This window comes from Cutaneotrichosporon cavernicola, assembly GCF_030864355.1.
Source record: "Cutaneotrichosporon cavernicola HIS019 DNA, chromosome: 5".
NCBI lineage: Eukaryota > Fungi > Basidiomycota > Tremellomycetes > Trichosporonales > Trichosporonaceae > Cutaneotrichosporon > Cutaneotrichosporon cavernicola.
In genome coordinates this window covers 135,641-162,065 of record NC_083397.1, presented here as the reverse complement: position 1 = coordinate 162,065, position 26,425 = coordinate 135,641, and the positions used below count along the sequence as shown (strand labels likewise).

General features: G+C 58.5%; 14 protein-coding genes across 14 annotated transcripts; 6 read left to right on the top strand and 8 right to left on the bottom strand.

Annotated features, from left to right (window-relative positions):
- Positions 1-1,007: 1,007 nt before the first annotated feature.
- On the top strand, positions 1,008-2,700 carry CcaverHIS019_0500720 (uncharacterized protein; the record flags this gene model as incomplete). The annotated part of the gene is made up of 3 exons (XM_060601191.1): positions 1,008-1,143; positions 1,176-1,278; positions 1,317-2,700. The coding sequence occupies 3 exons, from the start codon at positions 1,008-1,010 to the stop codon at positions 2,698-2,700; spliced, it is 1,623 nt and encodes a 540-aa protein (XP_060457709.1).
- A 65-nt stretch (positions 2,701-2,765) lies between these two features.
- Positions 2,766-3,711, bottom strand: CcaverHIS019_0500710 (uncharacterized protein; the record flags this gene model as incomplete). Its single annotated transcript, XM_060601190.1, has 4 exons — positions 2,766-2,773; positions 2,818-3,026; positions 3,253-3,317; positions 3,352-3,711. 4 exons carry the CDS (start codon positions 3,709-3,711, stop codon positions 2,766-2,768), a joined length of 642 nt encoding a protein of 213 aa, XP_060457708.1.
- Positions 3,712-4,374: 663 nt separating this feature from the next.
- CcaverHIS019_0500700 (uncharacterized protein) lies at positions 4,375-7,358 on the top strand (the record flags this gene model as incomplete). Its single annotated transcript, XM_060601188.1, has 6 exons — positions 4,375-4,764; positions 4,799-4,850; positions 4,885-6,058; positions 6,094-6,162; positions 6,211-7,121; positions 7,198-7,358. The coding sequence occupies 6 exons, from the start codon at positions 4,375-4,377 to the stop codon at positions 7,356-7,358; spliced, it is 2,757 nt and encodes a 918-aa protein (XP_060457707.1).
- Positions 7,359-7,630: 272 nt separating this feature from the next.
- On the bottom strand, positions 7,631-8,735 carry CcaverHIS019_0500690 (uncharacterized protein; the record flags this gene model as incomplete). The annotated part of the gene is made up of 3 exons (XM_060601187.1): positions 7,631-8,232; positions 8,275-8,415; positions 8,516-8,735. The coding sequence occupies 3 exons, from the start codon at positions 8,733-8,735 to the stop codon at positions 7,631-7,633; spliced, it is 963 nt and encodes a 320-aa protein (XP_060457706.1).
- Positions 8,736-9,609: 874 nt separating this feature from the next.
- CcaverHIS019_0500680 (uncharacterized protein) lies at positions 9,610-10,875 on the bottom strand (the record flags this gene model as incomplete). The annotated part of the gene is made up of 5 exons (XM_060601186.1): positions 9,610-9,617; positions 9,668-9,676; positions 9,715-9,936; positions 9,989-10,378; positions 10,590-10,875. The coding sequence occupies 5 exons, from the start codon at positions 10,873-10,875 to the stop codon at positions 9,610-9,612; spliced, it is 915 nt and encodes a 304-aa protein (XP_060457705.1).
- A 2,054-nt stretch (positions 10,876-12,929) lies between these two features.
- CcaverHIS019_0500670 (uncharacterized protein) lies at positions 12,930-13,234 on the bottom strand (the record flags this gene model as incomplete). Its single annotated transcript, XM_060601185.1, has 2 exons — positions 12,930-13,111; positions 13,192-13,234. The coding sequence occupies 2 exons, from the start codon at positions 13,232-13,234 to the stop codon at positions 12,930-12,932; spliced, it is 225 nt and encodes a 74-aa protein (XP_060457704.1).
- A 335-nt stretch (positions 13,235-13,569) lies between these two features.
- On the bottom strand, positions 13,570-13,849 carry CcaverHIS019_0500660 (uncharacterized protein; the record flags this gene model as incomplete). The annotated part of the gene is made up of 2 exons (XM_060601184.1): positions 13,570-13,787; positions 13,834-13,849. 2 exons carry the CDS (start codon positions 13,847-13,849, stop codon positions 13,570-13,572), a joined length of 234 nt encoding a protein of 77 aa, XP_060457703.1.
- A 2,279-nt stretch (positions 13,850-16,128) lies between these two features.
- CcaverHIS019_0500650 (uncharacterized protein) lies at positions 16,129-16,506 on the top strand (the record flags this gene model as incomplete). The annotated part of the gene is made up of 3 exons (XM_060601183.1): positions 16,129-16,220; positions 16,345-16,430; positions 16,463-16,506. The coding sequence occupies 3 exons, from the start codon at positions 16,129-16,131 to the stop codon at positions 16,504-16,506; spliced, it is 222 nt and encodes a 73-aa protein (XP_060457702.1).
- A 296-nt stretch (positions 16,507-16,802) lies between these two features.
- On the bottom strand, positions 16,803-17,795 carry BUD32 (uncharacterized protein; the record flags this gene model as incomplete). The annotated part of the gene is made up of 4 exons (XM_060601182.1): positions 16,803-16,840; positions 16,886-17,078; positions 17,111-17,683; positions 17,721-17,795. 4 exons carry the CDS (start codon positions 17,793-17,795, stop codon positions 16,803-16,805), a joined length of 879 nt encoding a protein of 292 aa, XP_060457701.1.
- Positions 17,796-18,038: 243 nt separating this feature from the next.
- URA1 (uncharacterized protein) lies at positions 18,039-19,013 on the top strand (the record flags this gene model as incomplete). The annotated part of the gene is made up of 1 exon (XM_060601181.1): positions 18,039-19,013. One exon carries the CDS (start codon positions 18,039-18,041, stop codon positions 19,011-19,013), a length of 975 nt encoding a protein of 324 aa, XP_060457700.1.
- A 90-nt stretch (positions 19,014-19,103) lies between these two features.
- CcaverHIS019_0500620 (uncharacterized protein) lies at positions 19,104-20,112 on the bottom strand (the record flags this gene model as incomplete). The annotated part of the gene is made up of 4 exons (XM_060601180.1): positions 19,104-19,371; positions 19,540-19,646; positions 19,877-20,048; positions 20,078-20,112. The coding sequence occupies 4 exons, from the start codon at positions 20,110-20,112 to the stop codon at positions 19,104-19,106; spliced, it is 582 nt and encodes a 193-aa protein (XP_060457699.1).
- A 1,462-nt stretch (positions 20,113-21,574) lies between these two features.
- Positions 21,575-23,458, top strand: CcaverHIS019_0500610 (uncharacterized protein; the record flags this gene model as incomplete). Its single annotated transcript, XM_060601179.1, has 1 exon — positions 21,575-23,458. One exon carries the CDS (start codon positions 21,575-21,577, stop codon positions 23,456-23,458), a length of 1,884 nt encoding a protein of 627 aa, XP_060457698.1.
- A 108-nt stretch (positions 23,459-23,566) lies between these two features.
- Positions 23,567-24,805, top strand: CcaverHIS019_0500600 (uncharacterized protein; the record flags this gene model as incomplete). Its single annotated transcript, XM_060601177.1, has 5 exons — positions 23,567-23,740; positions 23,808-24,032; positions 24,069-24,138; positions 24,181-24,666; positions 24,714-24,805. 5 exons carry the CDS (start codon positions 23,567-23,569, stop codon positions 24,803-24,805), a joined length of 1,047 nt encoding a protein of 348 aa, XP_060457697.1.
- A 173-nt stretch (positions 24,806-24,978) lies between these two features.
- Positions 24,979-26,187, bottom strand: CcaverHIS019_0500590 (uncharacterized protein; the record flags this gene model as incomplete). The annotated part of the gene is made up of 4 exons (XM_060601176.1): positions 24,979-25,342; positions 25,376-25,648; positions 25,683-25,875; positions 26,034-26,187. 4 exons carry the CDS (start codon positions 26,185-26,187, stop codon positions 24,979-24,981), a joined length of 984 nt encoding a protein of 327 aa, XP_060457696.1.
- Positions 26,188-26,425: the final 238 nt, after the last annotated feature.

The window sequence follows — 26,425 nt, the reverse complement described above, 5'->3', positions numbered from 1 at the left end:
GCCACGTGGGGGATTCTTCTTGCGCGCCTACCTATATTATTGAGGACATAGAAAAATATTAATCCCATTAGGAAATTGAATGCCACAATAGGTAACATACGACTGTGGTACAAAGGTACAAAGGATGCAGCGCCCGGGTGCGCTCGCCGACCCAACGACGAGCGCGACGAGGTATCGAGGTATCGAGGTAGAAGAGACACCAGCTCTAGATATAGATAAGCTGACGGAGCCGCTGAAGCCGCACTCACTTGGCGACCTTACGACCTTGCGCATCTGTCAATCAGAACACCGCAAAGTACCGCTTACACCCCTGCCACTGTTGTCAACATGATATAGGCACCACAAGAATCGTTGTAGGCACGGATACACGTGTGAAAGACACGCCTAACGTTGGGATAAGTCCATGTTGCTCTTGTCATGTTTGGATGTTTACAACATCCGCACTATGCATGCCGCTAATGCTGCCGTTGGCGTTGCCGCTGCTGCCATCACTCGGGTTACATGTTACATCCACTACTTCTCTTGTATACCTACACTCGATCCCAGCCATCGCGTCCCCATCAGACGATTAGAGTGTGTGTGGTCACGCTTGGACCTAACTGCTGGCTGCTGGCTGCTGGCTGCCTGGTTCGAATCCTAGCCGGAGCCACGACGGTTCCCTTTAACCGTGTCTCACCTTTAGAATCCTTTCAATTCAATCACAAACGCCACCCCTCCTATCCCATATCTTGTGTCTAGACGCGCTATCAACACAGGCGCGTAAAGCGCTCTGAGCACGGCCTACCACCATGGACCCCTCCATACCCTCGATTAGCTCCACTCCCCTTCCTCCTCCTCTCGACCTCGACCTCTCTCCTCCCCCACTCTCCCTTCCACCCCTACCAACTTCCCCGCGCTCACCAACAACACCCCGTGGACCGTGGGGTCAACGCTCCCAACCACAACCACAGTGTACGCCGCGCCGTAAGCCTGCAACTCGGAGCGCCGTAACCCCCTCCCCAACGCGCATGGGCTCGAGCCCTCCCTCCCCACCCCATTCTTGGCATGTGCCGAAACTACAGCCACAGACTGGCGTACATGAGCAGATGGGCCGCGGCCGTTTGAGCTCGAGAGAAGAAGACGCGGAGAAGAGGTTATCGTCACGTATGTTCTCTTGTCAACTAAACTGATAACAGTGTTTGTTGCAGACGAGATGGCCAAGCAGCCCCGTCAGGGGTGGGGAAGTGCGCTAATTAATAGCGCGGTCAGCGCGACCGTCTTTGGAGCAGCTGTTGGATTGTACGTCCCTCCCTCGGCACTCGGGTAGGCTGACCCAGAACGGCGTATAGGATATGGACGGGTGGGTGGGGGAGTATTGTGCAGAAGGACGCGTTGCCGCAGGAACCACCACCGTTCGACGAGTCCGAGCAATCCGAGCCCCTACCTCCTCTCCCGTTCCCCACCTCTCCGCGGGCGCACTCCGTCACGCCTAGACGCAAATACGCTACATCTACAAGCTCGTCAACCTCTCCACGACGACGGTACCATTCTTCTCCCACCACACGGCGGCAGCGGGCCAAGCGCCCGACAATAGCCGAGTTGCTGGCCGTCACTGCGCCCATGACGCCCGTGTCTGACGAGGACCATAACCAGCTCTCGCCAGGCTCTGACACTAGCGAGCAGACTGGCGTGACGGGGATGGCGGACGGGAGAAGTCTGACATCGCACACACTCGACCCGATCTTCGGGAGTGACGCCAGCGACACAGACGACGAGACGAACACGAGACTGGCGGCCATGGCGCACCGCTTACAAGGCCTCATAGCCGAGGGACAAGCGGCCCTCTCGTCGCCAGTGGGAACGCCGCGACGGGGCCCGCCGCGCATCACCGACTTTCCTCAGCCACCGCCGCGCGAGAAGCTTCCCGTACTGCCGCTCGACATCCCACGCCCACGACGAGAGGCTGAGCGCGTCAGCGGTTGGGATACTGACACGACCGAGGATCCGACACGCTCGTCCAGGAGTATAGGATACGGCGCGCCGCCTAGACCCGCCTCACGACCAGTGTCCGTCGCGTCTATGGGGTCTGTGTCGGGGTCGTTTCCGCGCTCGGCATCGGTCTCCTCAAATAGTAGCAGGTACCAGCCTGCTGTGCCGCCGCTGCCTTGGCGTCGCGAGAGCTTTGGTGCTACCAACCGATGGGTTCAGAAGCAGCACTCGCCCAATAACAGCCTTAGTTTGAAGAATGAGGCGCCGCTCGTGCTCTCTCGCGCAAGCCCCAGCGCATCTACACATCCCCGCTTGTCGCAGTCGCCACGCGTTCCCCAGTCACCACTCCCAGACTCGGCGTCGCGCATCCCCCAGTCACCACGTCCTGATTCGTCGTCCCGCATGCCCCAGTCGCCGCGGCCAGACCGTCCAGACTCGGCATCTCGTATCCCCCGGCCGGGCGCCCACAGCCGCGCGTCGTCCATCGCGTCTCGCGTCGATTCACCAACCCCTGTTCCCCGTCGCGATCGCGAGGCCGACACGCCGTCCCGCCGCTCGCTCGACCGTGGCGGCTGGAACTCGCCAGTACCTCATCAAGGGCTCGTCGCAGCCCGTACTTCCCTCTTCGCCTCCGTTGCAGAGGTCAATACCAACCGATCCAAGATTCCCATCCGTCGCAGTATGGGTTCTATCTCGTCCATAACTGCTGTGCAGCCATCGCCAAAGGCGTAGTTGTAGTTGTACATGTAGCCATGCATATGATACATACAGGTCGTAAAGGGTGAAGCATGGAGAGGCTAGAGGTCTGTTGTCAGCTGTCTGCAGGAGCTACTAAGCTGAAGCACTCACAGTAGTCGGGCTTCTTGACGTTGACGCCGTGCTCGCCGAGAGCTAGGGAGAGGTCGTCCATCGTCAGGACGACGCGGTTGCGGTCGGCGCCAGCCGCGGGCCGACCACGGCCGGCTGCCGTGCTACTAACGCGCAGCTTGGCAAAGTGGAACGCGTCGCGCGACAAGTCCGAGATAAACTTTTGGGCCGAGAGCGAGAGGAGGCGCTTTCTGCTGTCAGTCCAACTGGATGCAAGCGAGCTCGCAGGAGGAAGGTAGGAGTGGATCGTGGACAAAGGTGAGCCAACCGTCGAGCAGGTCAATGGGCTGTCCGACGCGTCAAGCCATCTGTTAAGGAAGGCAGACGCATAGCTTTAAGGAAGGTGAGTCAACCCATCAGTCCTTCCACGCCCAAAAGCGTCTCCAAGAACACACCACGCGCGCCGCCAACACTCACAGCCTCGGGTCCTGGCACTCGAAGCCTGCGCGTTGGAGATAATACTCAGTAACCTCCTCGGGGATCTGGCGTCAGTTCAATCAACACCGAGCAGCTGACGAGGGGCTTGTACCCGTCAAGCATGACGAGGAACTCGGCAAGTGAGCGGTCACGACGCGCATTCTCCTCCTCACGGCGCGCAGCGAATATGTCGGCTTCCTCTTTCTCCTTCTCCTCCTCCTTCTTCTCCTGGGTGGCGATCGTGGTCGCGGTCGCGTTCGGCTGAGGCTGTGGCTGGGCTTGGGCTTGGGGCTGTGACAGAGGTTGAGACTGGGGCTGTGACGGAGGCTGTGACTGAGTCTGGGACGGAGGTTGGGACGGAGGCTGGGACGAAGGCTGGGACGGAGGCGCCTGAGTAGGGTTAGGAGAGGCGATGGGTTGGGCAGGGGATGTGGATGGTGTTCCGTTTGCAGTGGACATGATGGATGAAAGGAATGGAAGGTTGAGAGATGGAGTGACCTTTGGTCGTTGAGAGTGGAGTGTGAGTTGCATGGCGGAATCATTGCCACGTGAAGAGTGGAGGGTTGGGGACGGGAGCAGATTAACCAGATTAACTGGCTCATGCTCACTGGTTGGTAGCCACCACAAGCCCACCGTCTCACTGTAGGAGGATGGTGGCGTCGTCGACCACCACGTTTACCGCATTTGCATTGTCCTCTTTACCTCTTTCACTCCGTCATCCAAAACTATTCTCCTAAACGGCGCACAGACAAACTGCCATCCAGCTCGTCGCGCTCGCTCTTCATCCTCTCCATCTCTCTCCACCGCACCTACCCCCCCATCACTCAACCTCCACGCAGCCAGTCGCACTCTTGCCACCCCCCCAAAAGCCACCACCCACCTCCGCATTCCAACCGGTTTCTGGACCCGGACTCTTCCCTCGGCTTGGCTTTCTCACAATCCCACAATCACGTTTGTGAAACACTTGCCACTCCCTTGTTCACCCATATGTTCGCAAGCAAGGCCCTTTGACTCTGGCCTTGAAAGTCTCAACAAGTCCGAAACAACGCTCTCAACAGCACCCACTCTCGCTCTCAATCCCACACTCCGCAGCAACAGGCACGCCAATCCCAATCACAGACCATGCCCGACACATCGGTCCTCGAGACCAACCCCCACCTTGCGCACTACGTCTTCAAGTTAGTGCAGACGAATTCGTCGCTCCAGTCGCGCGCGACGCCGGCCACCGGCACCAGTGGGCAGCACCCACTGAGCGTGTCGTCGTCTGGCGAATCAGACGAGGAAGATGACACTCTCAACGAGGATGGCGATCAAGATCCCGCGTCTGTCGACGAGAGCAAGCTCTCAACGTCGTCTGACTCGGCGTCGTCCCTCCCTAATGGCCGCGCGCCTGCCGTGCCGAGCCGCGAGGGGCGCGAGGAACTTGTCCGCAAGATCATCGCTCTCCTCGACAACGATCAAGAGGAGGATGTCAAGGACCTCCTCCGCGAACCCATGGGCGAGCTTGGCAAGGTGCGTTACATCTCGACTCATAGCTAAGAAACAGGACGATTTTCTCATGGACCAAGTCTGCCTCGACTGCATGCACCGGCATCGAGGTAAGCAACGGTGGGAACATTGCTGACCAACAAGACGACCTTGCCGGCCTCGCCTATCAGCCTGGGAGTTTTACGCCCACACGTTCGCGCCGCCCGTTCACACCTCCGCTCGTGGGAACGCTGCGCTCGCGCACGCCACTCGCGCGGCCTCACTCGCCTGTGACGCTGGGAAGCGGCGCCACCACTCCGACTTACGGCACTGGTCCGTCCGCCCTCGGCCGAGTCGACTCCGCTTCGTCAGCGTCCTCTGCGCCGCCGGCTCCGGCCTCGTCTTCTGGTTACAGCAGCTCTGGGTCGCCCGTATTGTCACCGCGTGTGCTCAACGTCAAAGCGGCCGCGTTCAACCCGTCCACCTCGCCGTCGGTACCAGCGCCGGGTGGCCGCCCCGTTCCATCGCTTAGCATCAACGCGGCCAACACCAACTTTGCGCCCAGCGACAATCCATGGCGCGATTCTGTGCCGGAGCCTCTTCCGCGCTCTGGCTCGCCGTTTATGATCGGCGGACAGGGTATGGCGCGGACTGGCTCAAACCGCGCCATCGCTGCGCCTCTCATCAGCGACCCGTCCAGCCCCTTCCACTCTCCTCTCGGCACGCCGACGCGTTCGCATATGCGTCTCCGCGACAGTGATTACGCCTCCCCTACGGCCGTGCGCCCCGCGAGTCGTGGCGTCGTCCCTGACGAGGCTGACGACGAGGAGTTTTCTCCCTTCGGCTCGTCGCTGCCCAGGCTTCACCTGCAGGAGTCGTCTGGTCTTAACACCCAGGCGCGGCCCTTTGAACCTTTCGGTGCCGCCGACGGCCAGGACGAAGACGAGGAGGACGACCCTACGAACGCGTCAAACGGCATGACACCTCTTGACGTGCTTGCACAGGTCTTTTCCACGGTTCCGCGTCACCAGCTGGAGACTGCCCTCCACAACGCCGGATACGACTTTGAGGCGGCGATGGCCATGCTGGTATCGCAGTTCACGCTGCCAAGGTCAGGCGCGTCAACGCCCAACCGTGTCTCGTCTCCGCGTCCCCTGATTGGCATTGACGGGCGCGGGGTCAACCACGGCCTGGCCCCCAACCAGGGCTACTTCAACCAGGGCGGGCGCAACTTCCAAGGCCCTGCCGCAGGGTTTGGTGGTCCGCGCAACGTTGGCCCAACGCGAATGTGCAGGTACTTTCTCAACGGCGAGTGCAGACGGTCCGACTGTCGCTTCAGGTGAGCTCGAGAGTGGTCCGCGGAGCTGACATCAGTCATGACCTCGACCGCGCGCTCTGCCGGTTCTGGCTGCGAGGGCACTGTGCCAAGGGTCCTAACTGCGAGTGAGTGCACGCGTTGTTGTCCAAGCCGAGACCTGCTAACAGCACCAGGTTCATGCACAACCTCCCCCCCAGTATGGACCCATCGGCACTCAACGCGGCCATGCAGCGTCTCGATATCAACTCGCCAGGAGGGTCGCGGCCTGGAACGCCGCCGGTTCACGGCGCGTACGGCGCAGGCGACGACTTCCCCGACCTCCTGGCTGCGCGCCTGAACAGGCATGTGGGGCGCTTTGACCCGGCACGCAACCGCTTTGCCAACGCGGTGAAGCGGCCAATGCCGGCGGCACCAGTGCCAACTTTGACTGCGACCGGCGGCCGCTTTTCACCTGCGCCTGGGGCAGCGGGCTTTGGCGGCGGCACCGGCGCGTTCTCGCCTGCTCCTGGTGCGGGTGCTCCGGCACCCTCCCCTCCTGCGCAGCCGCGTCCGTCGAACCGCGTCAAGTTACATCCACCTACTCTGCTCCCAACACTCAAGACGGGACAGGCCGCGAACGAGCAGTACATGAGTGCCCGTGCAACGTCCATCCGACTGGGACACGCACGCAACGCATGCCTGGCCCGCGCAGCCGACGCGTTCCGGCGCGGCGACGGGGCGGCCGCGAAACGATTCTCGCGCGAGGGCAAAGCGTTAAACGAGAAGATGGTGAGCGAGAGCCACGAGGCTGCGAACATGCTGGTCAAGGAGCGGATGAAGGACGCTCAGAAGGCGGTGCGCGAGCGCGACCCGTCCTGGTCCGACGATCCGCGTGACCGCTCCGAGCGAGGTCGCGAGTGCGGCGCGGGCTTTGGCCTCGTCCTCGGCGTCGCGGCGGCGAGCAAGGTGCCGGACGGGGCAAAGCTCAGCTCGGATGAACGCACCGAGTGTCTCCTCGACCTACATACGCTGCACGGGAACGAGGGCGCGGATATTGCCTCGCATTTCCTGGCCGAGCTCGAGCGGGAGAACTACCGTGGATTAGGTGAGTTGCGAGCGCGCCGTGAGCGTCGCGGACGGCAGCGGCCTTTACAACCGAGAAGGAAAGCGCTGACATCCAGCATACGTCGTCGTCGGCGAGGAAAAGCACGTGGGGCAGCAGGACCCGGCGCGCGGCGCGAGCAAGGTACGCCTTGGGGCGAGCGTCAAGTCGTTCCTCGGCGAGTGGGGATACGCATGGAGCGAGGCTGGGGGCGTGCTATGCGTTGACCCGTGCCGGTAGCTCCGTGCGGTAGAGTTGTCAGAAGTAGATTGGGTTTTCAGAAGTAGTCTAGTCAAGTGTAGATGGATAAGAAGTTTTGCTGGTGAGTGGGGGGATGTGGGCGCCACTGGCACAAGTGAGTAGTCCATTCTGCGACGGTTCCCAGGCTGCGACATGTACGGTTGACTGGCATGATCCAGTGTTGGGGAACAAGACGTATCGACAGAGCATAGCGCACAGCGGCATGCACCGGATGAGCACGCATCTATACATGTCGTCTATGGCGTGATCTGCTAGCGTGGCGTCTCCTCGTCGGCCGTATCCAAGCCGATGACACTGGGCGTCTTGTGCGCAGTCTTCTTGACGGCGAGTGTGTCATCGTCGGCGGTGTCGACCGTGTCGTCCATGACGCGGAGTGCCTTGACTTCCACGTCAACCGCCCCAGGCGTCTCTTCATCCGCACTCTCCGCCAACTTGGGCACCTGCGGCACAGTCGGAACGATGCCCAACATGGCCGCGGCCTTAACCTGCACGGGCAGCGGCGGTTCGCCCGTTTTAGAGCGATTCGCCTGAACCTCAGCAATGAGGGCGCGCACCTCTGCCTCATCCAAGAACTGTTTTTCTTCTTCTTCTTCTTCTTCTTCGGGGGCGTATTGGGCGAGATGCTTCACGACCCATTCTTGTTCTTTTAGAGTACCACGCAACACACTGCCGTAGACGTTGTAGATGCACACGTCATTACGCAGGCTCCAGCCGGGGATACACGCTGCGGCTTGGCATTGACCCAGGACGCATGTGGCGGAAGAAGCGACGACACCGGGAGCCGTGGTGCAGTCTTCGCCCGAGGTGGATTCGGGCATGGCATAGTGTCCCGTCACGCATCCTCCACAAGAGGCTGACGTTAGCTGTGTTTGTCTAGTTTAAAGACACAACTCACAAACAGTAGAGTTGATCTCGACACACGCCCATTTGCCAGGAGTCGTATTACACTGCATCTGGCCACTGGGACAGGCTGACATGACCTTGTCGGAAGGTATGTGTGTGTGCGTCAAGGAGTAAGATCCTCCACAGTCTGGTGCTGTTGTTAGTTTGAATTCAGATTCAGATTCAGATTCAGATTCAGAATGAGACGGCTCCCCAGTAAACAATGAGACGAAGAGAGGATGAGAGGGACTCACCAGAAATAGCCTCGCCGGAATCCACGGTATGCTTCGCGCAGAAACAGCTGCCGGGGGTATAGTATGCGTATGGGTTGCCAGCCCGTCCGCAAGTCGCTGTACAGTCCGCTTGGGAGGATGCTGTGATTCGGGCGAGACGGGGAGAGGCCGCGTGGACTGATTCGGGGTCGATGCAGAGGGCCCGGATTAGGGGGAGGAGGAGGAGGGCGAGGGCGAGCATGGTGGTGGGGGAGGGGAGGAAGGTCGAGAGGTCGCGTAACAGAAAGGGATAAGAGATCGCGGAGGAAGGGAGAGGAAGGAGAGGAGGGAGAGGAGAGAGAGAGGAGAGAGATGAGGAAGAGATGTGGACTGGCAGTCGAAGAGGGCGCGTCAGTTAATGAGACGCGCACAGTAGTAGATGTTAGATGCTCAGATGCCCAGCATCTCATGTTTAGTCCAAGTTCGAGTTGTGTGAAAAGGCCCGCGTTGAAGGAGGGCTTTGAAGGGTCTAAAGCTGAATGCTCTGGAGCATGGAGCAAGCTCGGCAGGGCCATGGATGCCCATTCCCTGTGGCTCTACGCGTTGTGGATGGCGTCTGCCGAGCATGGGGGGAGAGAGGGGGGTAAGTAGGCAAGGTTTAGAGGGAGCGACATGAATGGAATGAATAGAAGTGGCGTCAATTCAAGTGTTCCTGGTCTTGTTTTAAGTGGCCAACTATGTCTTAGAGAGACCTGGGCCAACCAAATCTTCCCTTTTGTACCAGATCTACACCAGAGAGTAGTCGGCTTGAGCAACCAAGGGTGCGAAGAGGCAGCGAAAAGACGAGGGTCATGTTCAATTTGTTCTGCATGGCGCTGTGCTCAGAGTCAGAGATCAGACCAGACCTTGAGAGTTCAGCCATGTCTGATTTCAGGCACAATCAGTTTGGAGGCCCCGCACTCTACCTCCTACCGCACAGACTCCCAGTCAGTGCTTCAACGCCACAACCACTATACTGTACCTCGCAACCCATGGTTGATATCTCATCCTGTCTCCAGCTCTCCATATCAGCATCCGACTACTATGACTATTGACACTACTCGTGAATGTTCGTGACGACTTTTCGTACATACTCATCAAATAGCTGCGTTGGTTAGCCAGGCATCATGCCAAACCACATCCAACAGCACTCACATGAGAAACCTAGTTGCCGCAGCGGCGGTCGTGCTCCTCCTGGCGACGGTTCTTGTCGTTCTGACGACGATCCTTGTCGTCCTGGCGGCGCTGGATGTCCGACTCGTCGGGGCGGTTCTCGCTCCACTCGCGGTCGAGGCCCGACTGCTCGTCGTCGAGCTTGGACTGCTCCTGGTCCAGGTCGTTCTGGATGTCCTCATTCGACTTGTTCGAGTTGTTGTTGTTGTTGTTGTTGTTGTTGTTGTTGTTGTCGGTGTTGGCGTTGAGCTCTGGCTGTCAGCAGAAAAGACATGAGGGTGTTGCGTCAACGGAGGCACGCACGCTGGCTGCGGAACTGGTCCTGCTGGTTGTTGTCCTGCTGCTTGTTGTCCTGCTGCTGGTTCTGCTGGGCCTGCTGCTCGTTGTTGCGCTTCTCCTCCTCGTTCTCGTTGTCGTTGTGCTTCTTGATGGCGTACGCACCACCGCCAATGGCGGCGGCACCGGCGAGGCCCGCGGCAGCGGCACCGGCCATCTGGCCCTTAGACCATCCCTCGCCTTCCTGCTTCTGCTCCTGCTGCTGCTGCTGCTGGTTCTCGTTCTGGTTCTTCTCGTCGTTCTTCTCGTTGTACTTCTGGTAGCCGTAGTAGCCAGCAGCGCCGACAGCAGCGGCAGCAGCGACACCGCCAGCGGCGGCACCGGCGATCTGACCCTTGGACCAGCCCTGGCCATCCTCTGCATGTCAGCGGGGTCTATGGCGGAGGAAGGTGGGCGAGTGGTAGAAATGGATGACGTGTCACCGGAGGAAGGTGGTAGCAGAGGGTGTAGAGCTGGAGCTGAGGGGACGAGCACGCGTGACAGTGTGCCACTCCTCGCCCCGTCGTCACCACCGACGCCCCCGTCACCATCTTCACCTTCCCTTGCGCCCAAAGCCGAGCCGACTTACCCTTCTTGTTCTCCTGCTGCCCCTGCTGCTGCTTCTCCTGCTGCTGCTGCTCGGCCTTGGCCTTCTCCTCGTCGTTGTTGTCGTCACCCTCGTTGTACTTCTTGTAGCCGTAGTAGCCGGCGGCGCCAAGAGCGGCGGCAGCGGCGACACCACCGGCAGTGGCGCCGGCAATCTTGCCCTTGGACCAGCCGCGCTCCTGCTGCTCGCCCTCGGCCTGGAAGGTCTGCTGCTTGTCGTTCACGGAGAGGTCACCCATGCCGCGCTCTACCTGGTTGTCGTAGGACATTGTAAGATGTGTGTGTGGGTTGGAGTTGGGGTAGTTGAGTAGGGGTGAGGAAGGAGTATGTGATGAAGAGTGAGGAAGAAGGAAGTGAGAGGAGAGAGAGACGACGAGATATATAATCGACTGGGCCGGGGGGGGGGGGGGGGGGTGGGGGGAAGGAGGGAGAGGGAGAGGGAAGGTAGCTCAGCGTGTGAGTGGTGGGCAGAGAGTGGGAAGGGGGGTCACACACTTGTGAGGCTATGTGCTGCGGTGGCATGACCCATCCAATGTACCATACGGACCTCATCACGGCTCATCTTTACCCATCATGGCTCATCTTTACCCAATCGTCTCCCTTTGGAATGGCCTCGAATGGCGCTTCCCGCGCCTTGTACCTCAATCATTTCTCATTCTCCTGACTTGAAGTTAGGCAATAGCTATAGGTTAATAGGTTTATAGTAGACCTCAATTGCGATCGCCGTCTTGGCTTGTTATATCCCCTTGGCGTTGCACCTTGCCCCTCATCAGACAAACTCCTCGATCCTTGAGACGAGACGCTGCTGATCTGCTTGACGTCACCCTACACAGTGCTCGCCCCGCCCCACCCCACTCTCTGACCCCAGACGCCCATTGCGTTGATGATTGTCACAATCCTCGCAGTCCCCATGCATCACGGATCACGGACCGGGTGCCGTCGTCATTGGTAACCTGTGCGCGATCTTCCGTTACTCTCGGACTGTCTTGGTGTCGACGTGGAAAAGGGAAGGCAGTAGGGGAGAAGGGTAACAGGAAATTATTGAGGAATGGGCCGGGTGGTAATTGTCTCAACCTTGTGTTCATTATCCCATACTATCCTAAAAGGATATTACCTTTAAAGACTGCGTGACGGGATGAGTGACCGCCAGGGGGAGGGGGGGGGTTAGGGAATATCAAGAGGATCGCCCTTCGCGTATTTACAAATGTTTTGTTTCCCTTTGACTGTTGCCGCGCAAGAGATGCTGTCGATGATCAACCAACGTAGGATGTGAGTCAACTAACAGCCAATCATTATCCTTTGGTCAAAGAGTTTGCCGCTTCAGGTTTCTAGAGCATGAGAGCAAATGAGAACAGTAAGAAGAGTGCGGCATGCAGCGAATAACCCTATATAGTACCTTAGGGAAGGTTCAGGCACTCTGCCAATCCCAGGCCTGGCCCACTCCAAGCTGTGACCTGATCGAAATACAAAAACCAGTCGCGCCCGGAAATGGCGGCTATATTTCTCGTCCACGTCATACCTTTCCAGACTTGGTCACAAAACCGCAGCCATCGCCGTAGTGGCCGATGTCGCATAATCATGCTTCTCGTGACTTATCTTCTGTACTCAACCACACCGCACGGTTTGGCACACAACGTCTTGGTTGCATGCCGTGATGCGGTAGACAAAGGGGCGACCACGCCGCCACAGGGATAGTGAAGCGAACCGCCAAATCTGGCTGGCCCTGGTATCGTAGGAAGGACGCGGGTCGGCCCGCGGCCCGATCTGAGGGCGTGAATTCAGCACATTGTTTCAACCGTACCACTGAGTTTCATGGTTGAGGGGTTGCACGCTGAAGCAGACGACTGAAAGAAGACTGAGCGCTGTGTATCAAGCGGGTAGAGTGGGCGGGAGGTGGGTGGGCGAGATAAGAATTCCACATGACGATGACGTCTTATCAGCTCCTCGCTTGAACGATCTACGTGTAGATCTACGCGTACGTGCACATTATGTATGCCAGAGCAATAACCAGTGCGTGCACATTTACGCTCGGGCAAGTGGTGACTGCAGGGGCTGACGTGAAGAGAACAGAGGTGGAACAAGGGAGCAGGAGTCTGTCTGGAAGGAAAAGCTTGATCACGGTGAAGACGGTGAGCAAAGACAGGCTGTCTGCGAGACGCCCAGCCACATCCAGGCTGATCCAATACAATACAGCGAGTTTGGGCTGACGCCATCAACTGGCCCAGTGGCAGTGAACAGATACATTAATGGAACAGGAATGACAACGTGGGCTTTGGTGCTTGGTTCTTGGTGCTTGGTGCTTGCTTCGGAATGGCCCTTGTCTCTACCAGCTCGACATGCTGCTCATGTTCAAATACTGCGCCTTCTTGTAGTCGGGAGTCGGGGGCCGCTCATCCATAGCCTTGACAGCCGCAATAGGGGCAGCTGTGTCTGCGATAGTGGGGCTTTCTTCGCGGTGGACGGGTGTGCGTGTGCGCACAGGCGTGCGTGCGCCAGCGGGGTCGCCTGGTGTGAGCTGGGGGTTTTTTTGCGTGGGGGGGGGGGGGAAGAAGTAACCGCTGGAGATTACGCTCTTGTCGACTCACGCGGAGTGGCCTCGCCGCGAGTAAACGAGCTGTATGGGAACATTGTGATGATGTGAAGAATGTGGAGTAGTGGCGGCCAAGCTTCAGTTAGGCTATCATATACCGTTCCTCTGGCGGGCATGGATAAGCCATCAAAAAAGCTCGTGATCGGAAAAGGTCATGTGCAACTCTTGGTATTTGCTTTATCTGGCCACCTCTTGGGAACGCCAGCTCTCCACTGCATTCAACGTTGGCAGCAGCAGTTCAACTTATACAGTACAAACAAAGAGCGGTTGCGTATATCGCATGGCTATGCAAGACTTGTCGTATATCTTAACTTTTGTGTACAACTCGCTATCAACCGAGGGCTGAGCCCGGAGCGAAATCCCTGCTCCCTGTCTACTTGTTCTGCATATCCGCATTGTGGTGCTCCTTGTCGCCGACGTAGCTCTCAGCGTGGTTGGCATGGTACGTTGCCTGGATGCCCGGACGGTTGTCGGGGTCGTCGAGGAAGTCGATGCCGAGGTTGGAGAAGCGGCGGGGTCGGCCGGCCGCGAATTGGGCATCCATGATCTCGAAACTGCCCTTCATCTCGACTTCGGGCTGGCGGTTGGGGACTGGAGTTAGTGGGGATGAGAGGGTGAGCCGCCACTAAAGACTAACCTCCACGGGTGTTCATGGTTCGTTTGGTATTGATTGTGAGAGTGGCAAGTCGTTACTCCAACAGTCATAGCTTTTATACATATAGCCGACGCCGTGGTCACATGAGGGATCCAAGTCGGAGGTGGCCATTTAAGAGGAGATGTGTGCCTCTCACATGCTTCACATTCCACAGATGATTCTGATGGTGGCTGGTTGTCGTCCCATGAGCCACTGCGTGTGCACAATGGCGTCTTGATCACGGATCGTCACCTGCGATACTTATACCAGTGCGCTATGCAGTCGCCACCCTTTCATCTCTTCACAGCATCCGCCATCCTTTCATCTCATCTCGAGCATCCGCCACCCATCGCGATCATAAATCCAACCACCCATCTACACACCCACTACCGACACACCATGAGCTGTACGCCCCGGAATGTTTGCGCTGACATGGACCAGCGTGGCCGCCCGCATGGACCGACGACTTTGAATACGGGTTTGCGTTTGACCCGAGTGTGTGGGACGAGCCGACGATGGCGCCAGTGGCTGCGCCTGCGCCTGTGCCTCCCGCCGAACCACAGAGTGGGGACAAGTAGGATGTATCTGTCCAGAGGCTGGGGTTGGGTGCATTAATGGGCCAGCATCAGTCAAAGTCAGGCGCCCTCGCCGGTGGCTACGTCGCCCGACGTTAGGAGGGACCAAATAACCCGCCGATGAGTCTCACCGGGCAGTCTCTACGATGTATACATACAATATCTAAACTAACGGCTTAGCTAGCACCTCACCTTGGTAGCCTGCTGAGTGGGGATTCTGGCCTGTCACGAGCGTGCCAGCCACTGCCGGTGTTGTTCTTCTCGTAGTGTGCTCCTCCCTTTGTGTGGCACGTTGGCCTTGGCCACGCCAGCACCATGAAAACCGGTATTCTTATCGGCAATCAAGCATCTCCCATCGTCGAGGTGCCAACAACGCAGTATCCGTACACGCTAGCGACCACGTCCCGGTCTCGCCAAACTGACCAAGGAAGTTTGGGAGGCGAGATCGGAGAAGTCGAACATGACAGCAGAGATGGTTGTTGTCATTAGCGCGAATCCATGCCGTGCGTGGGTGAGTGCAGAGCCAGTGGTTCTGGGAGGTGGCCGCCGACTAGGAATCGAATGAGAACGTGATGGCGACCGACTCTTTGCAGTCTAAGCGGGCCCCAAGTGATCACGAGAGATATTATGTTGGCGAGGATCCTCCGGCCAGCGACGCCAATCAATCGCCGTTCTCTACCTGAGAATGACGTCACGAAGCAGATTGTCGGTACACCCAATTCGAGGCTGGTGGTAGTGCTCGGGTCAAAGAGTCGATCGGGATGTTAGTTGAGCCTGAGCCTGGGTCAAGATAAACTCAGCTCAACAGCGCCAGAGATCGCACTCGGCTGACGGACACTCATGGCGACTGTCTGTCAAGGGGATCGTCACATTAGATGAGACTGGGTGTGAGATTGGGCAGTTAGTATGTAATCCGTCGTCCCCGATCAGGCCACGGCAGAGAACACCAAGATATGGCACCCGAAACTCACAGTAGCATCGGCGAAGTGGCGGAGTGGTTAACGCGATTGACTAGAACTTGCTGATCAATTTCCTTCGGGAGCGCCCGTTCGAATCGGGTCTTCGTCGTTTTGCTGGCTGGGTGGTATGTGGGGTGGTGTTGCAGGCACGGACTATTCTCTGTTTTATAAATCTCCGTCCACCAAAGGTCTCCGTCTGCGCCGGCTGATATGCACAGAATCTCGTGGAGATGCACCTGCCCACGTCGTGCGTGCAGGCTGTCGGAGCGAGCCTGAGCCCAAGAGTAACCGGGGGAGGCGTCGTAAATGGAGAACAAAAGCCTTTTGGGCCTCGCAACACTGCGTCCCTGAAAGTCCAAACTGAAAGGCACAAGATGGTATGAACCGTTGATCCAGCAACGGAGGCGGCAGATAATCTCGTACGCGATGGAAACAGTCATCAGTCATCAGTTATGAGTTGATCAGACATGTTAGGAAGGTAGAAGGTAGTTCAGAGGTTGTTTGTGCATGTATTGTTAAAGGGCCCAACCCAAGTCCAAGTCCAAGTCCAAGCGCAAGGGGCGTGGCGTGGGGCGCCGCGCCACCGCCCATTGTTCTGTCTTTGGTTCCTTTGTCGTCGACTCCCAGCCCCAGCCTCCCCAATGATGGTCCAAGCGGCCACGAGATACACGCCCCGCCCTCCCCTTTCTTTGCTCCTCGGGTGAGGACGGCACAAACCATCTCTTGACTCTGCCCACTCTCCCAGTCAGCAAACCCTAGCCAGCATGTTCGTCACTCGCGCTGCCCGCCCCACCCTTGCCGCCGCTCGCTCTGCGCGCGCCGTCCGCTTTGCGCACTTTGAGAACGTGACCGACCAGTGAGTTGGGTTGGGGAGGGGAGGGGAGGGGAGGGGAGGGGGAATTTGGGTGGGGTGAAGACTGGGTCTTGGTCTAGTGATGCGGCAGCTGGCAGTTTCTCAACCATGGATAGGCTAACAACAGGACCATCCCCGGCGGCTCGAAGAAGACGACCGGGTTCGCTCTTCGCATGATTGTCTTTGGCCTCGTCGGCGCTGGCCTTCCCTTCGGTGAGTGGTCGGGTGGGTACGCTGACAACTAGCCGCTGCCAAGTTCCAGATGGCCAAGGCTGGCGGTGAGCCTTAGATGAACGAAAGCAGTATATGAATCGGTATCGCTGTCGGGGACGTGATGCGGTGCGGTTCGTCAGCTGTCGGCTGAAAGGTGGACTTTGCGCGTGTCGCTTCATGGCTACTTGGCGGTGCTGGTGATCAAAGACCGTTGAGACGACGTGGCGAGTCCTCGGCCGGTTATTGGTCGCTGTCAGTGCGCTATAGTCTGGTCAACCAAAACCTCGTCAATGGTGCTTCCGTCTCCTCAGTTGTTCAGTATGCGCGATACAGCCATCCAGACAACGATAACGCATACATCCCACCATCCCATCATCCAGTCATGTCGCGCTTCCGTCCACGGAGACGCACTGCCGTCAGCTACCACTCTTCCTCCCTCCGCAAATCCCACTCACCCTCCTTGAGCTTTGTCTCGATTGGCTTCCACTTCTTCTCCCCCAGCCCGGCGCCATATGCCTCGAGAACGCCCGCATACAGCCCCTCGCTCGCGGGGTGGGTGCTGACAAAAGCGCGCTCGAGGACATAGAGATCAACAGCGTAGTTCTCGGGCAGTGTGGCTTGCGAGGCGAGGCCAAAGTCGATAAGCACCTGGTGTCAGCTCTCTCTTTCTCTCCACTTACAATCTCATAAGGGGCGACTCCGTTCGGCGTCATCCGCACCATCATATTCGACGTGGTGAGGTCACCGTGGATAATACCCGTGTGGTGCAAACGCGCAAGCGCAGCCCCAACCGCAGTCATGAGTGCCGGAACACCGCCATGTGCTTGGAGCGCCGCGAGCCCTTCGCTCTCGACTACGGACTCTTGCTGTTCCTGCCCTGGAGTCTCGGTACCGTCGCGCTCAATCTCGTCATTCGCTCCAACTTCAACCTCGCCCTCAGCCCCACCGCCAAGCACCTCGCGTACACTCCACCCATCGATGCGCTCCAGTGCAAGTGTGCCTCCAGGCTCGTCGACCCAGAGAACGTTTGGGACGGTGACGCCAGCCCTGGAACAGCGGGAGAGGGCGCGCGCTTCGAATTGAAGACGCGTCTTGGTTAACGACGCGTCCAAGGCGGGGTGGCGGTAGGTTTTGGGGAAGCGGTATTTGAGGATCGCGGGGGTTGCGGCGGGGGTAGAGGAAGACGAAGGGGTCGAGGAGGGTGGCCAGTATACTGATGGTGAAGGGAGGAGTGCGTCGAGAGCGTAGACGCGCTGATGTTAGTGGTTAGGATAGAGGGAGGAAACTCACCGCCTCAGCACCCTGCTTGAGAAGCGTCGCCGTGTCGATTAGGCGTAGAGAGGGGGCGCGGTACTCGTAGGTCATGGTGTTGGTGTTGGTGTTGGTGGTGTTGAGTCGTGAGGCGAGGTGGACTGAGCGTCATGACTTTGAAATCTAGAGACGTCGGAGTCGATGTCATCTCCGCAGGAAACGGGGTTGACAGCGTGGGGCAGAACGAGGTTTTTGGGATATTCCGACCGGCCGAGGACCGGGCTATCTATCCATATCTCCCGATCCCGCAACTTTCCAATCTTCACTGTTCTTTGTCTCCCCTCTACCCACCACACCATGCCGTCCCGCCTCAGCTTCTCTCCGCCCATTCTCAACGCCGCTTGTCCATGGGCAACGGACCTCACCTTCCTCCGACCCCTCTACGCCTCCCCTTCAACGGGCGCAATCACGACCCGCACCTCCCTCATCGAGGGGTATCCGCACGATGATGCAGTCAACACATTCCTATTCTTCGACTCTGGCGCACAAGACTCGACCTCTTCTGCTCCCGCATCCTTCCCATCATCCGACTATAGCCGGACATCCTCGCTCAACAGTTTCGGCCTGAGTCCTATCAAGCTCGCAGGATACCTTGACATGATTCGGACGCTGGCAAAGGAGAACCCGCGTTCTTCCAAGCCCATCATCGTATCCGTCACTGGCACGCCGGAGAGCTGCGCAAAGGCTATTGAGTTGGTCGAAGGGGTGGCGCGCGAGGTTTCTATCCCCCTCGCGGTGGAACTGAACCTCTCATGCCCCAACGTTCCAGGCCACCCACCCCCTGCGTATTACGCCGACGAGCTGCGGGGTTTCCTCGCTGCCATCCCAGCTACTTGCAGCGTTCCCGTCGGTCTTAAAACGCCTCCATACACCCACGGGGACCAGTTCAACATGCTGGTCGACGCGCTGGCTGAGAGCGGACGCGTGTCTTTCCTCACGAGCACCAACACCCTCGGAAACTGCGTGGTGATGGCGGAGGAGAATGGCGAGCCAAGCCCCGTCCTCCCTAGCGAGGGCGGTTTCGGTGGCATGGCTGGACCAGCGATCCACCCGCTTTCGCTGGGCAACGTTGCGTCGCTGCGCACCCTCCTTGACCAGCGGGGACTCGACATCGACATCATCGGTGTCGGCGGCGTATCTGACGGCCAGGGCTACCGGCGCATGCGCAAGGCAGGCGCCAAGTACATCGCGGTTGCCACGGCGCTGGGGAAGCAGGGACCAGCCGTCTTCGACCGGATAGTCACCAGTATCGAGCGCCAGGCCAAGTTGTAGTCACAAGCAATCAGAGTTGATGATATGCATATGGATGTTGTGAGATGCCAGGCCCCTGGAGTTTCTACCGTTGATGTCCTTAACCTACGCCTACGCCAACGACGCGCCGTTCCCGTTACCGTTTCCATTCATGTTGCCGCTGAACTCGAGCCCCTTGCGCAATACCCAGTCAAAACCCATCTTGCCCGTCTCGGCGTTGGACTTGAACCGGTCCACGCTAGCCTTCTCGATTCGTCTTGCGATCATTCGCGTAGGGAAGGCCGAGTGCATCAGCGCGTGCTGCCTGAACAGTGTCGACGGCGCCGTTCCGCCTTGTTCGCGCGGGAAGGGAGTGTACGTGATGTACTCGAGGACGTTGCTGGTGTCAGCTGGGCGCGTCCTAAAGGCATTGGTTGGGTGATTACCCATGCGGGATCAACAAGAATTTCGCCACCGCGCGATTGGGATTCAAGCGATTGAACACGTCATGCACCTCAAGGCTTGCAGTCTTCGGGCCACTCGGCCCATAGGAGAACCCCACACTCACATGTACTGCGCGAGGTCGAGATTCATGGACATCATGGTCGCCTGGTCCTTTGCCGGGTCGATAAAGATGACTTCGCGGACGTATGTTGTCTGAGGTAGGGAGAAGAGCTGGTGTGAGCTGTGCTACGCTGTGCTGAGGACAAGTTGGCAGCGCACGTTGGGAAGAGGAGAAGAGCGGAGCGAAAAAGGTGGGGATGAGAAGGAGGGTGCAGACCATGGTGACAGTCGTTCGACGGAGCGCCGCCATCTTTCCACATGACGAGGTCTCCCCCCGACTCTAGTTCACCGCTTCTCGCCGTGATCTTATCATCTCTCTCGCCCTTTCCCCCGCCACCCACCTTTGTGATCCACTTCGGGGCACCTTGCTTGATCCCCAGAATCCGTTCACTCCTCACGACGCCCGTATCCGGATCCATAGTCCGCGATATCGTGTCCACTGAAAACACCTGTGGACTCTGCGGGTTCGGATACTTGCGCATGAGCCACAGCAGGGTGTGTGCGGCCGGATAACTGGGTCAGCGGGTTCGACAAGGACGCACTCATAGACAATCTCTTTCTCGTACACCTGAGGCATCTTGAGTAATGGTTAGGAGGGTATTGGCATTGCTCGCTGGGATATCTGTACGGGATGGCGAGGTCGACTTGCAGGTCGTCATCTGACGTTGACGCGGTCATGGAGATATCTCCGTGTTGTAAGACACGTGTTAAAGTGGGTCACCGAGATAGGTTGAATAGGAGGGGGTCAAATAATGGGATGGGCACCGGAGTAATCTCGGGCCGAGCTCGGTGTCCAAGGATCAAGGAACGGACTTACCCGCATTGCTCACCCGCGAGCGTCTCAGAGCTAGCTCCTCAGCACCGAATAAGCTGTGAACTGGTAGAGCGGTTCACATACGTTGGACGGAGCAGCACATTCCGTACCTCGGGTCGGACGTATCGCATCTATCGGTAGTACGCTCCTGCAGTCAGCTGATCAGTTGACGACGATATCCGGTGCTCTTTCCAGAGTTATTTCAATCGGTTTCATGTGGTACACTCGACAGGCATCGGAACGCAGCTTGCAGCGTGGAATTAATTCATTGGATCGCAGTGCGTATGAAGTTTACCCGTTCAGCCAGACGTGTGAGCGCTCATGGGAACAGGCACTATCCAGTATTGGTTCAGCAACTCCGGGCTTGCCTCCGTTCCGGGGGTAGGCCGATGAGGGTTAGTGTTGGTCCGGGCCAAAAGAGGTTGAAGGGCCAGCGGCACGGTGGGATTGGAATATCGCTGGCGGAGCGGATTTGATTTGGGGATTGGCACATTGGGCGGGAAGAGCTCCACGCTGCACGAATACCATCGCTGCCGCTACCAGTAGTGCAGAGCACGCTCAAAGATGCGGGAGTGATCTCGGGAACAGGACACGGTAAAGAGGTCGCCGAGGGGGATCGCGGGGCGCGATTGGCGCACATGACGGATTTTGGCGGCGATGCACGGTCGGCGCTGCGATCGACAAGTGCAGTGATGAAGTGACGTGTCGGTGTTAGTGACCCAATGACACTCACGGGGTGAGCGGGGCTTGTTCCCCGCTGGTAGCTACCCGTTTCCCCATGGGAAACCCCGCGGGGTAGGAATCGCCATTCCAATCACATGTCTGCATGCATGACGGGGTCGAGGGCATGTACAATTAATGGAGACTTAGACGAGTGGAGTGGGGGCTGGATGCAAATCGGAAGAGGACCGGCAAATATGATTACCGCTCCAAAGACTCTTCACATGCCGTTAACTTTGATTACAACGTGGTTTGAAAGGCTAATAAACTCAAAAACAAGCACGCGCCAACGCCGACGCGGTTGAGAGTCAGAATTAGAATCAGGGTGACAAAATGAGCGGAGTTATCCCGCTTCGGCTGTTTCGTTCATCCCCTTCCCCCCTTCCCCACATTCTCCAGCTTCCAGTTCAATCTTGATCCCAGTTGCCGAGTTGGTCCACTTGTCATTCGTCTTGGACGTCTTCCTGGTTCGACTTATCGACATATATAAACCCCAGCAGCAAACATGTCTTCGGCATCCAACGACAACATGACCAAGAACATTGCTACTCCTCCCAACGGCTCGAATGCCAGGCCCAAGCTCCAAGCTACGCCGGCCAACGAGCGCGCCGAGGCTTGGCTCGAGGCGTTCGATGCCGCCCTCCGCAACAGGGATATTGCTGGCGCAGCGTCCCTCTTCGCGACCGACTCGTACTGGCGCGACCTCGTCTCGTTTACATGGAACCTCGCGACCGTCGAGGGTCCAGCGGGCGTCACCGACATGCTGGAGAACAACCTCGAGCGCACCGCTCCGTCGGGTTGGTATCTCACCGAAGATGCTAACGAGGCGGACGGCGTGACTACCGCGTGGTTCAACTTTGAGACAGCGACAGGACGCGGGTGGGGTCTGGTCCGCCTTCGCGACGAGGGCGGCAACACCAAGGCTTGGACGCTTATTACCGCCCTCACTGAGATCAAGGATCACGAGGAGCCGCGTGGATTCCGCCGTGCAAAGGGCGCAGAGCACGGGATCGTCAAGGACCGTGTGACGTGGAAGGAGAAGCGCGAGGCCGAGCAGAAGAACCTCGGCGTAACGGACCAGCCTTACGTCCTCGTCCTCGGTGGTGGCCAGGGTGGTATCGCTCTCGGTGCGCGCCTCCGCCAGCTTGGTGTGCCCTCCCTCGTCATCGACAAGGCTAAGCGCCCCGGTGACCAGTGGCGTGGACGTTACAAGTCGCTGTGCCTCCACGACCCCGTGTGGTACGACCACCTGCCCTACCTCAAGTTCCCGGACAACTGGCCCGTCTTCACGCCAAAGGACAAGATTGCCGACTGGCTCGAGATGTACACGTCCATCATGGAGGTGCCGTACTGGACCTCGACCGAGGCCAAGAAGGCAACTTACGACAAGAACAAGGAGGAGTGGGAGGTTGAGATCGTCCGCGACGGCAAGCCCCTCACCCTCAGGCCCAAGCACCTCGTCCTCGCGACCGGCATGTCGGGCAAGATGAACTACCCCAAGTTCCCTGGCCAGGAGGTCTTCAAGGGCGAGCAGCAGCACTCGTCCCAGCACCCTGGTCCAGATGCGTACAAGGGCAAGAACGTTGTTGTTGTCGGGTCAAACAACTCAGCGTTTGACATCTGCGGTGCGCTGTACGAGGGCGACGTCGGCTCGGTCACCATGATCCAGCGCTCGTCAACCCACATTGTCAAGTCGGAGACGCTTATGGACATTGCGCTCCGTCCTCTCTACTCTGAGGAGGCAGTTGCGAACGGCGTGACGACCGAGAAGGCCGACCTCATCTTCGCCTCGATGCCCTACCGGATCATGCACGAGTTCCAGATCCCGACCTACACCAAGATTGCCGAGGTCGACGCTGTATACTACAAGAAGCTCGCGGACGCCGGCTTTGACCTCGACTTTGGCGAGGACGGCTCGGGTCTCTTTATGAAGTACCTCCGCCGCGGGTCGGGTTACTACATTGACGTCGGGGCGGCCGAGCTTGTTGCCGATGGCAAGGTCAAGCTCGCGCACGGCAACGTCGAGCGCCTGACTGAAAACTCGGTCATTCTCAAGGACGGCACTGAGCTCCCAGCCGACCTGGTGGTGTACGCGACCGGGTACGGCTCGATGAACGGGTGGGCTGCCGACCTCATCTCCAAGGAGGTCGCCGACAAGGTTGGCAAGGTGTGGGGTCTCGGCTCCAACACCATCCGTGACCCTGGACCTTGGGAGGGCGAGCAGCGTAACATGTGGAAGCCTACGCAGCAGGAAAACCTCTGGTTCCACGGCGGAAATCTTCACCAGTCGCGTCATTACTCGCTCTACCTCTCGCTCCAACTCAAGGCGCGCTACGAGGGCCTCGACACCCCCGTTTACCGTCTCCAGGAGGTCCACCACACGTCGTAGGAGTAGTGTACTAGTCAGCAGTGTTTGCATAGCAAAAGGCAGTAGCCATTGGTTTTCATGATGTATCCGTTGTTTCTCGTCTTGTTGACGCTGAGTGGTTTGCTCATCATGCCGTGGGGGACGCGGCAGGATCCACACGAAGCCGGTCTTTGCGATGAGTATTGTTCCGCAGACATTGTCCCGGCCAAGTTGTGCAGCAGTGCCGGGCCCAACGCCAAGCAGCTCGCCGGGCTCAAGGGACGGTCAACTGCGCTCCGAGATGGCACCGGCCGAGACGGGCGGGTGAGTGTGGGGGAATGTGAATGTGGGGGATGACCTGTTCCCAGACCGAGATTATGAGACATAGCAGTCGGCATTCGGCTATTCGTGCCCACCCGCCCCTGCCACCGACAGCTGGATCAGTGACATGACGTGGTGTTCATCAATTATCTCTTACCACAATCTCCTCAACACACCACCTGACAGCATCATGAGCCAGCGCGTCGCCATTGTCACTGGGGCTGGGAGTGGGTTCGGTGCGGCCATTGCGCGCCGGTTCGCCAAGGATGGTGTGGCTGTTGTCGTGTGTGATATTGTAAGTGTACAAAGCGGGGTTGAGAGCTGAGTCTAGAACGACGTTGGAGGACAGGAGGTCACGGACGACATCAACGCCAAGGGCGGCAAGGCGATCTATATCAACTGTGAGACGCATCCGTCACCTCTCTCTCTCCCCCTAACCCCAGGCGACGTGTCCAAGCGCGAGCCGTGGGTGAAGATGCTTGCCGAGACGAAGAAGCAGCTCGGCGGCGTCAACTTTGTCATCAACAACGCCGGGGCGACATACAAGAACAAGCCTGTGCTGGAGACGACTGAACGCGACTTTGATCTGTGCTTTGACGTCAACATGAAGAGCGTGTTCCACAGTGTTCACGTGATGATTCCGGCCCTCCGCGAGACGCGCGCCGGTGGCGGTCCAGCGGCGATCGTCAATGTCGCTAGCACGGCCGGGATTATGGGCCGTCCGGGACTGACGTGGTATGCGGCTAGTAAGGCGGCTTGTATTAGCTGCACCAAGAACCTGGCGATTGAGTTTGGGCCAGAGCAGATTCGGTTTAATGCGATTTGCCCGGTTTTCGGGAACACGGGACTCAAGCAAATGTTTATGGGCGAGACGACGGAGGATATGTTCATCAAGAGCATTCCACTTGGGCGGTGCTCGGAGCCGGAGGGTGAGTGGAGAGGGAGTCAAAGACACGGTCTAGGCATCTGACACCAGATATCGCCAACTCGACCGTCTTCCTGTGTTCGGACGAGGCATCGTTCCTCACCGGCGTCGCACTTCCTGTCGACGGCGGCCGTCTCGCCTAAACGCTCAACGCTAGAGGCAAGCGGAAGCGTGGGGCTAAGCTAACAAGTAACGAGTAGATGTACAGTATCGATGCAATAGTGTTCCGAGTAAGGGCTATGCTATCCTTGGCGCTATCAGAATGTAATGCATACACGGCTACCAGCCGAAAGTGGAACTGGAACTGAGCTGAACTCTAGATCGGCTTGAGCCCGACAACCTTGCGCAACTGTTCGAGCAGCATCAAGCTGATGACCGTGTGTGGCCACAGCCGGATCCAGCACCCAAAGAAACCCTTGTACAGTGCCAGAGGGCCCTCGTAGCGTAGGAGCTGGTACGCGCAGTCTGCTGAGCCCTTGAACCGCCCCGCCGAGTCGTTCATCACGCGCACTTTGATCGTATCGATCGGGGCCGAGGTGACCGAACACATGAAACCGGCAAAGCCGGAACAGAGGAGGTGCGTCGTTATCCCCTCTGGAAAGTGTTGGGAGTAATGGGATCGGACAAAGTGCTTGGCGACATCGTATGAGCCGAGCTGGGACGATGTGAGGACGCCAGCGCTGGGGTCAGTCTCAAGCGGCACTCTGACTCACCGAAGAATCGTCGGTACCACGGCCTTGTAGAAGCCCGCCACACCGGCCTCATGCCAGATGGCCCGCGCATGCCCCGCGAGACCCAGCTGCGCTCCCCCAACCGCCTGCAAGCGCACCTTGAGCAGATCGGCCGGGTTAGCAATCGCACTTCCCAACATGCCGGAAAGTAGACCAGCTCCGAGCTTGACGCTGACGTCTTGAGCGTCGAGAGAGGGCGCGACGTCGAGGATGACATTCTTCATCCCGTCATATGCACCCATACGGATACCCGAGCTGGCATCAGTAATGGACAGCAAAGTCTACTCACTAGCTCATCTCGCGAAGGATGGATGCGCTCACTCCGTTCCAGAGACTGAACACGCCTTCCTGACGCACCATGCCGACCAGAGTGTGGAAGAAGCCGGGGGAGAAACCAGAACCCTGCTTTACAAACAACTGTTGGCGGACCTTGACCAGGTCCGCCGGGTTCGTCACACATGCAGATGTAGAGTTGGACACGCCTGGTGTCAGCTCGGGTTATCAGGCTTGTCGACGGTGTGTCAGTGTGTCACCCCATGTTCTGTAAAGGCCTGTGCGGCCTCCAGTCCAACGCATGACGCCCCACGTCTCTCCGTCCTCCACCACGTCAGTCACCCCCGTGACTGCCTCAGCCACTCACCCGCCAACAACATCTTTAACCCAACCTCCTGCGCCGGATGCAATCTCTCCTCGAGACCATCGTGGCTGTGGGGATGGAGTTTGGCCTCGATATCGTGCGCCGTCTCCACAAGCGCCTGGTCTTCGGGCACGAGAGTGTTGGGAGCCCCGGGCATTCGGGAAGTCATAGCGAGGAACTGGCAGACGGCGGGGGGGAGGGTCCTATTCCTGGTCCGAGGTTTCCGTCCGAGCGTAGTCTGAGCGCCGTGCGTCCGAGTCCGAGCCCTCCTGAGTAACGAGTGACGAGTAACGAGAAAAGCGCGTAGCAGTCTAAGACGGAGCTTGGACCGGCTCTTGTCCGAGTCGGGTATTTCATTCGGCTACCTCCGATCCGATCTCCCCACACTCCACACT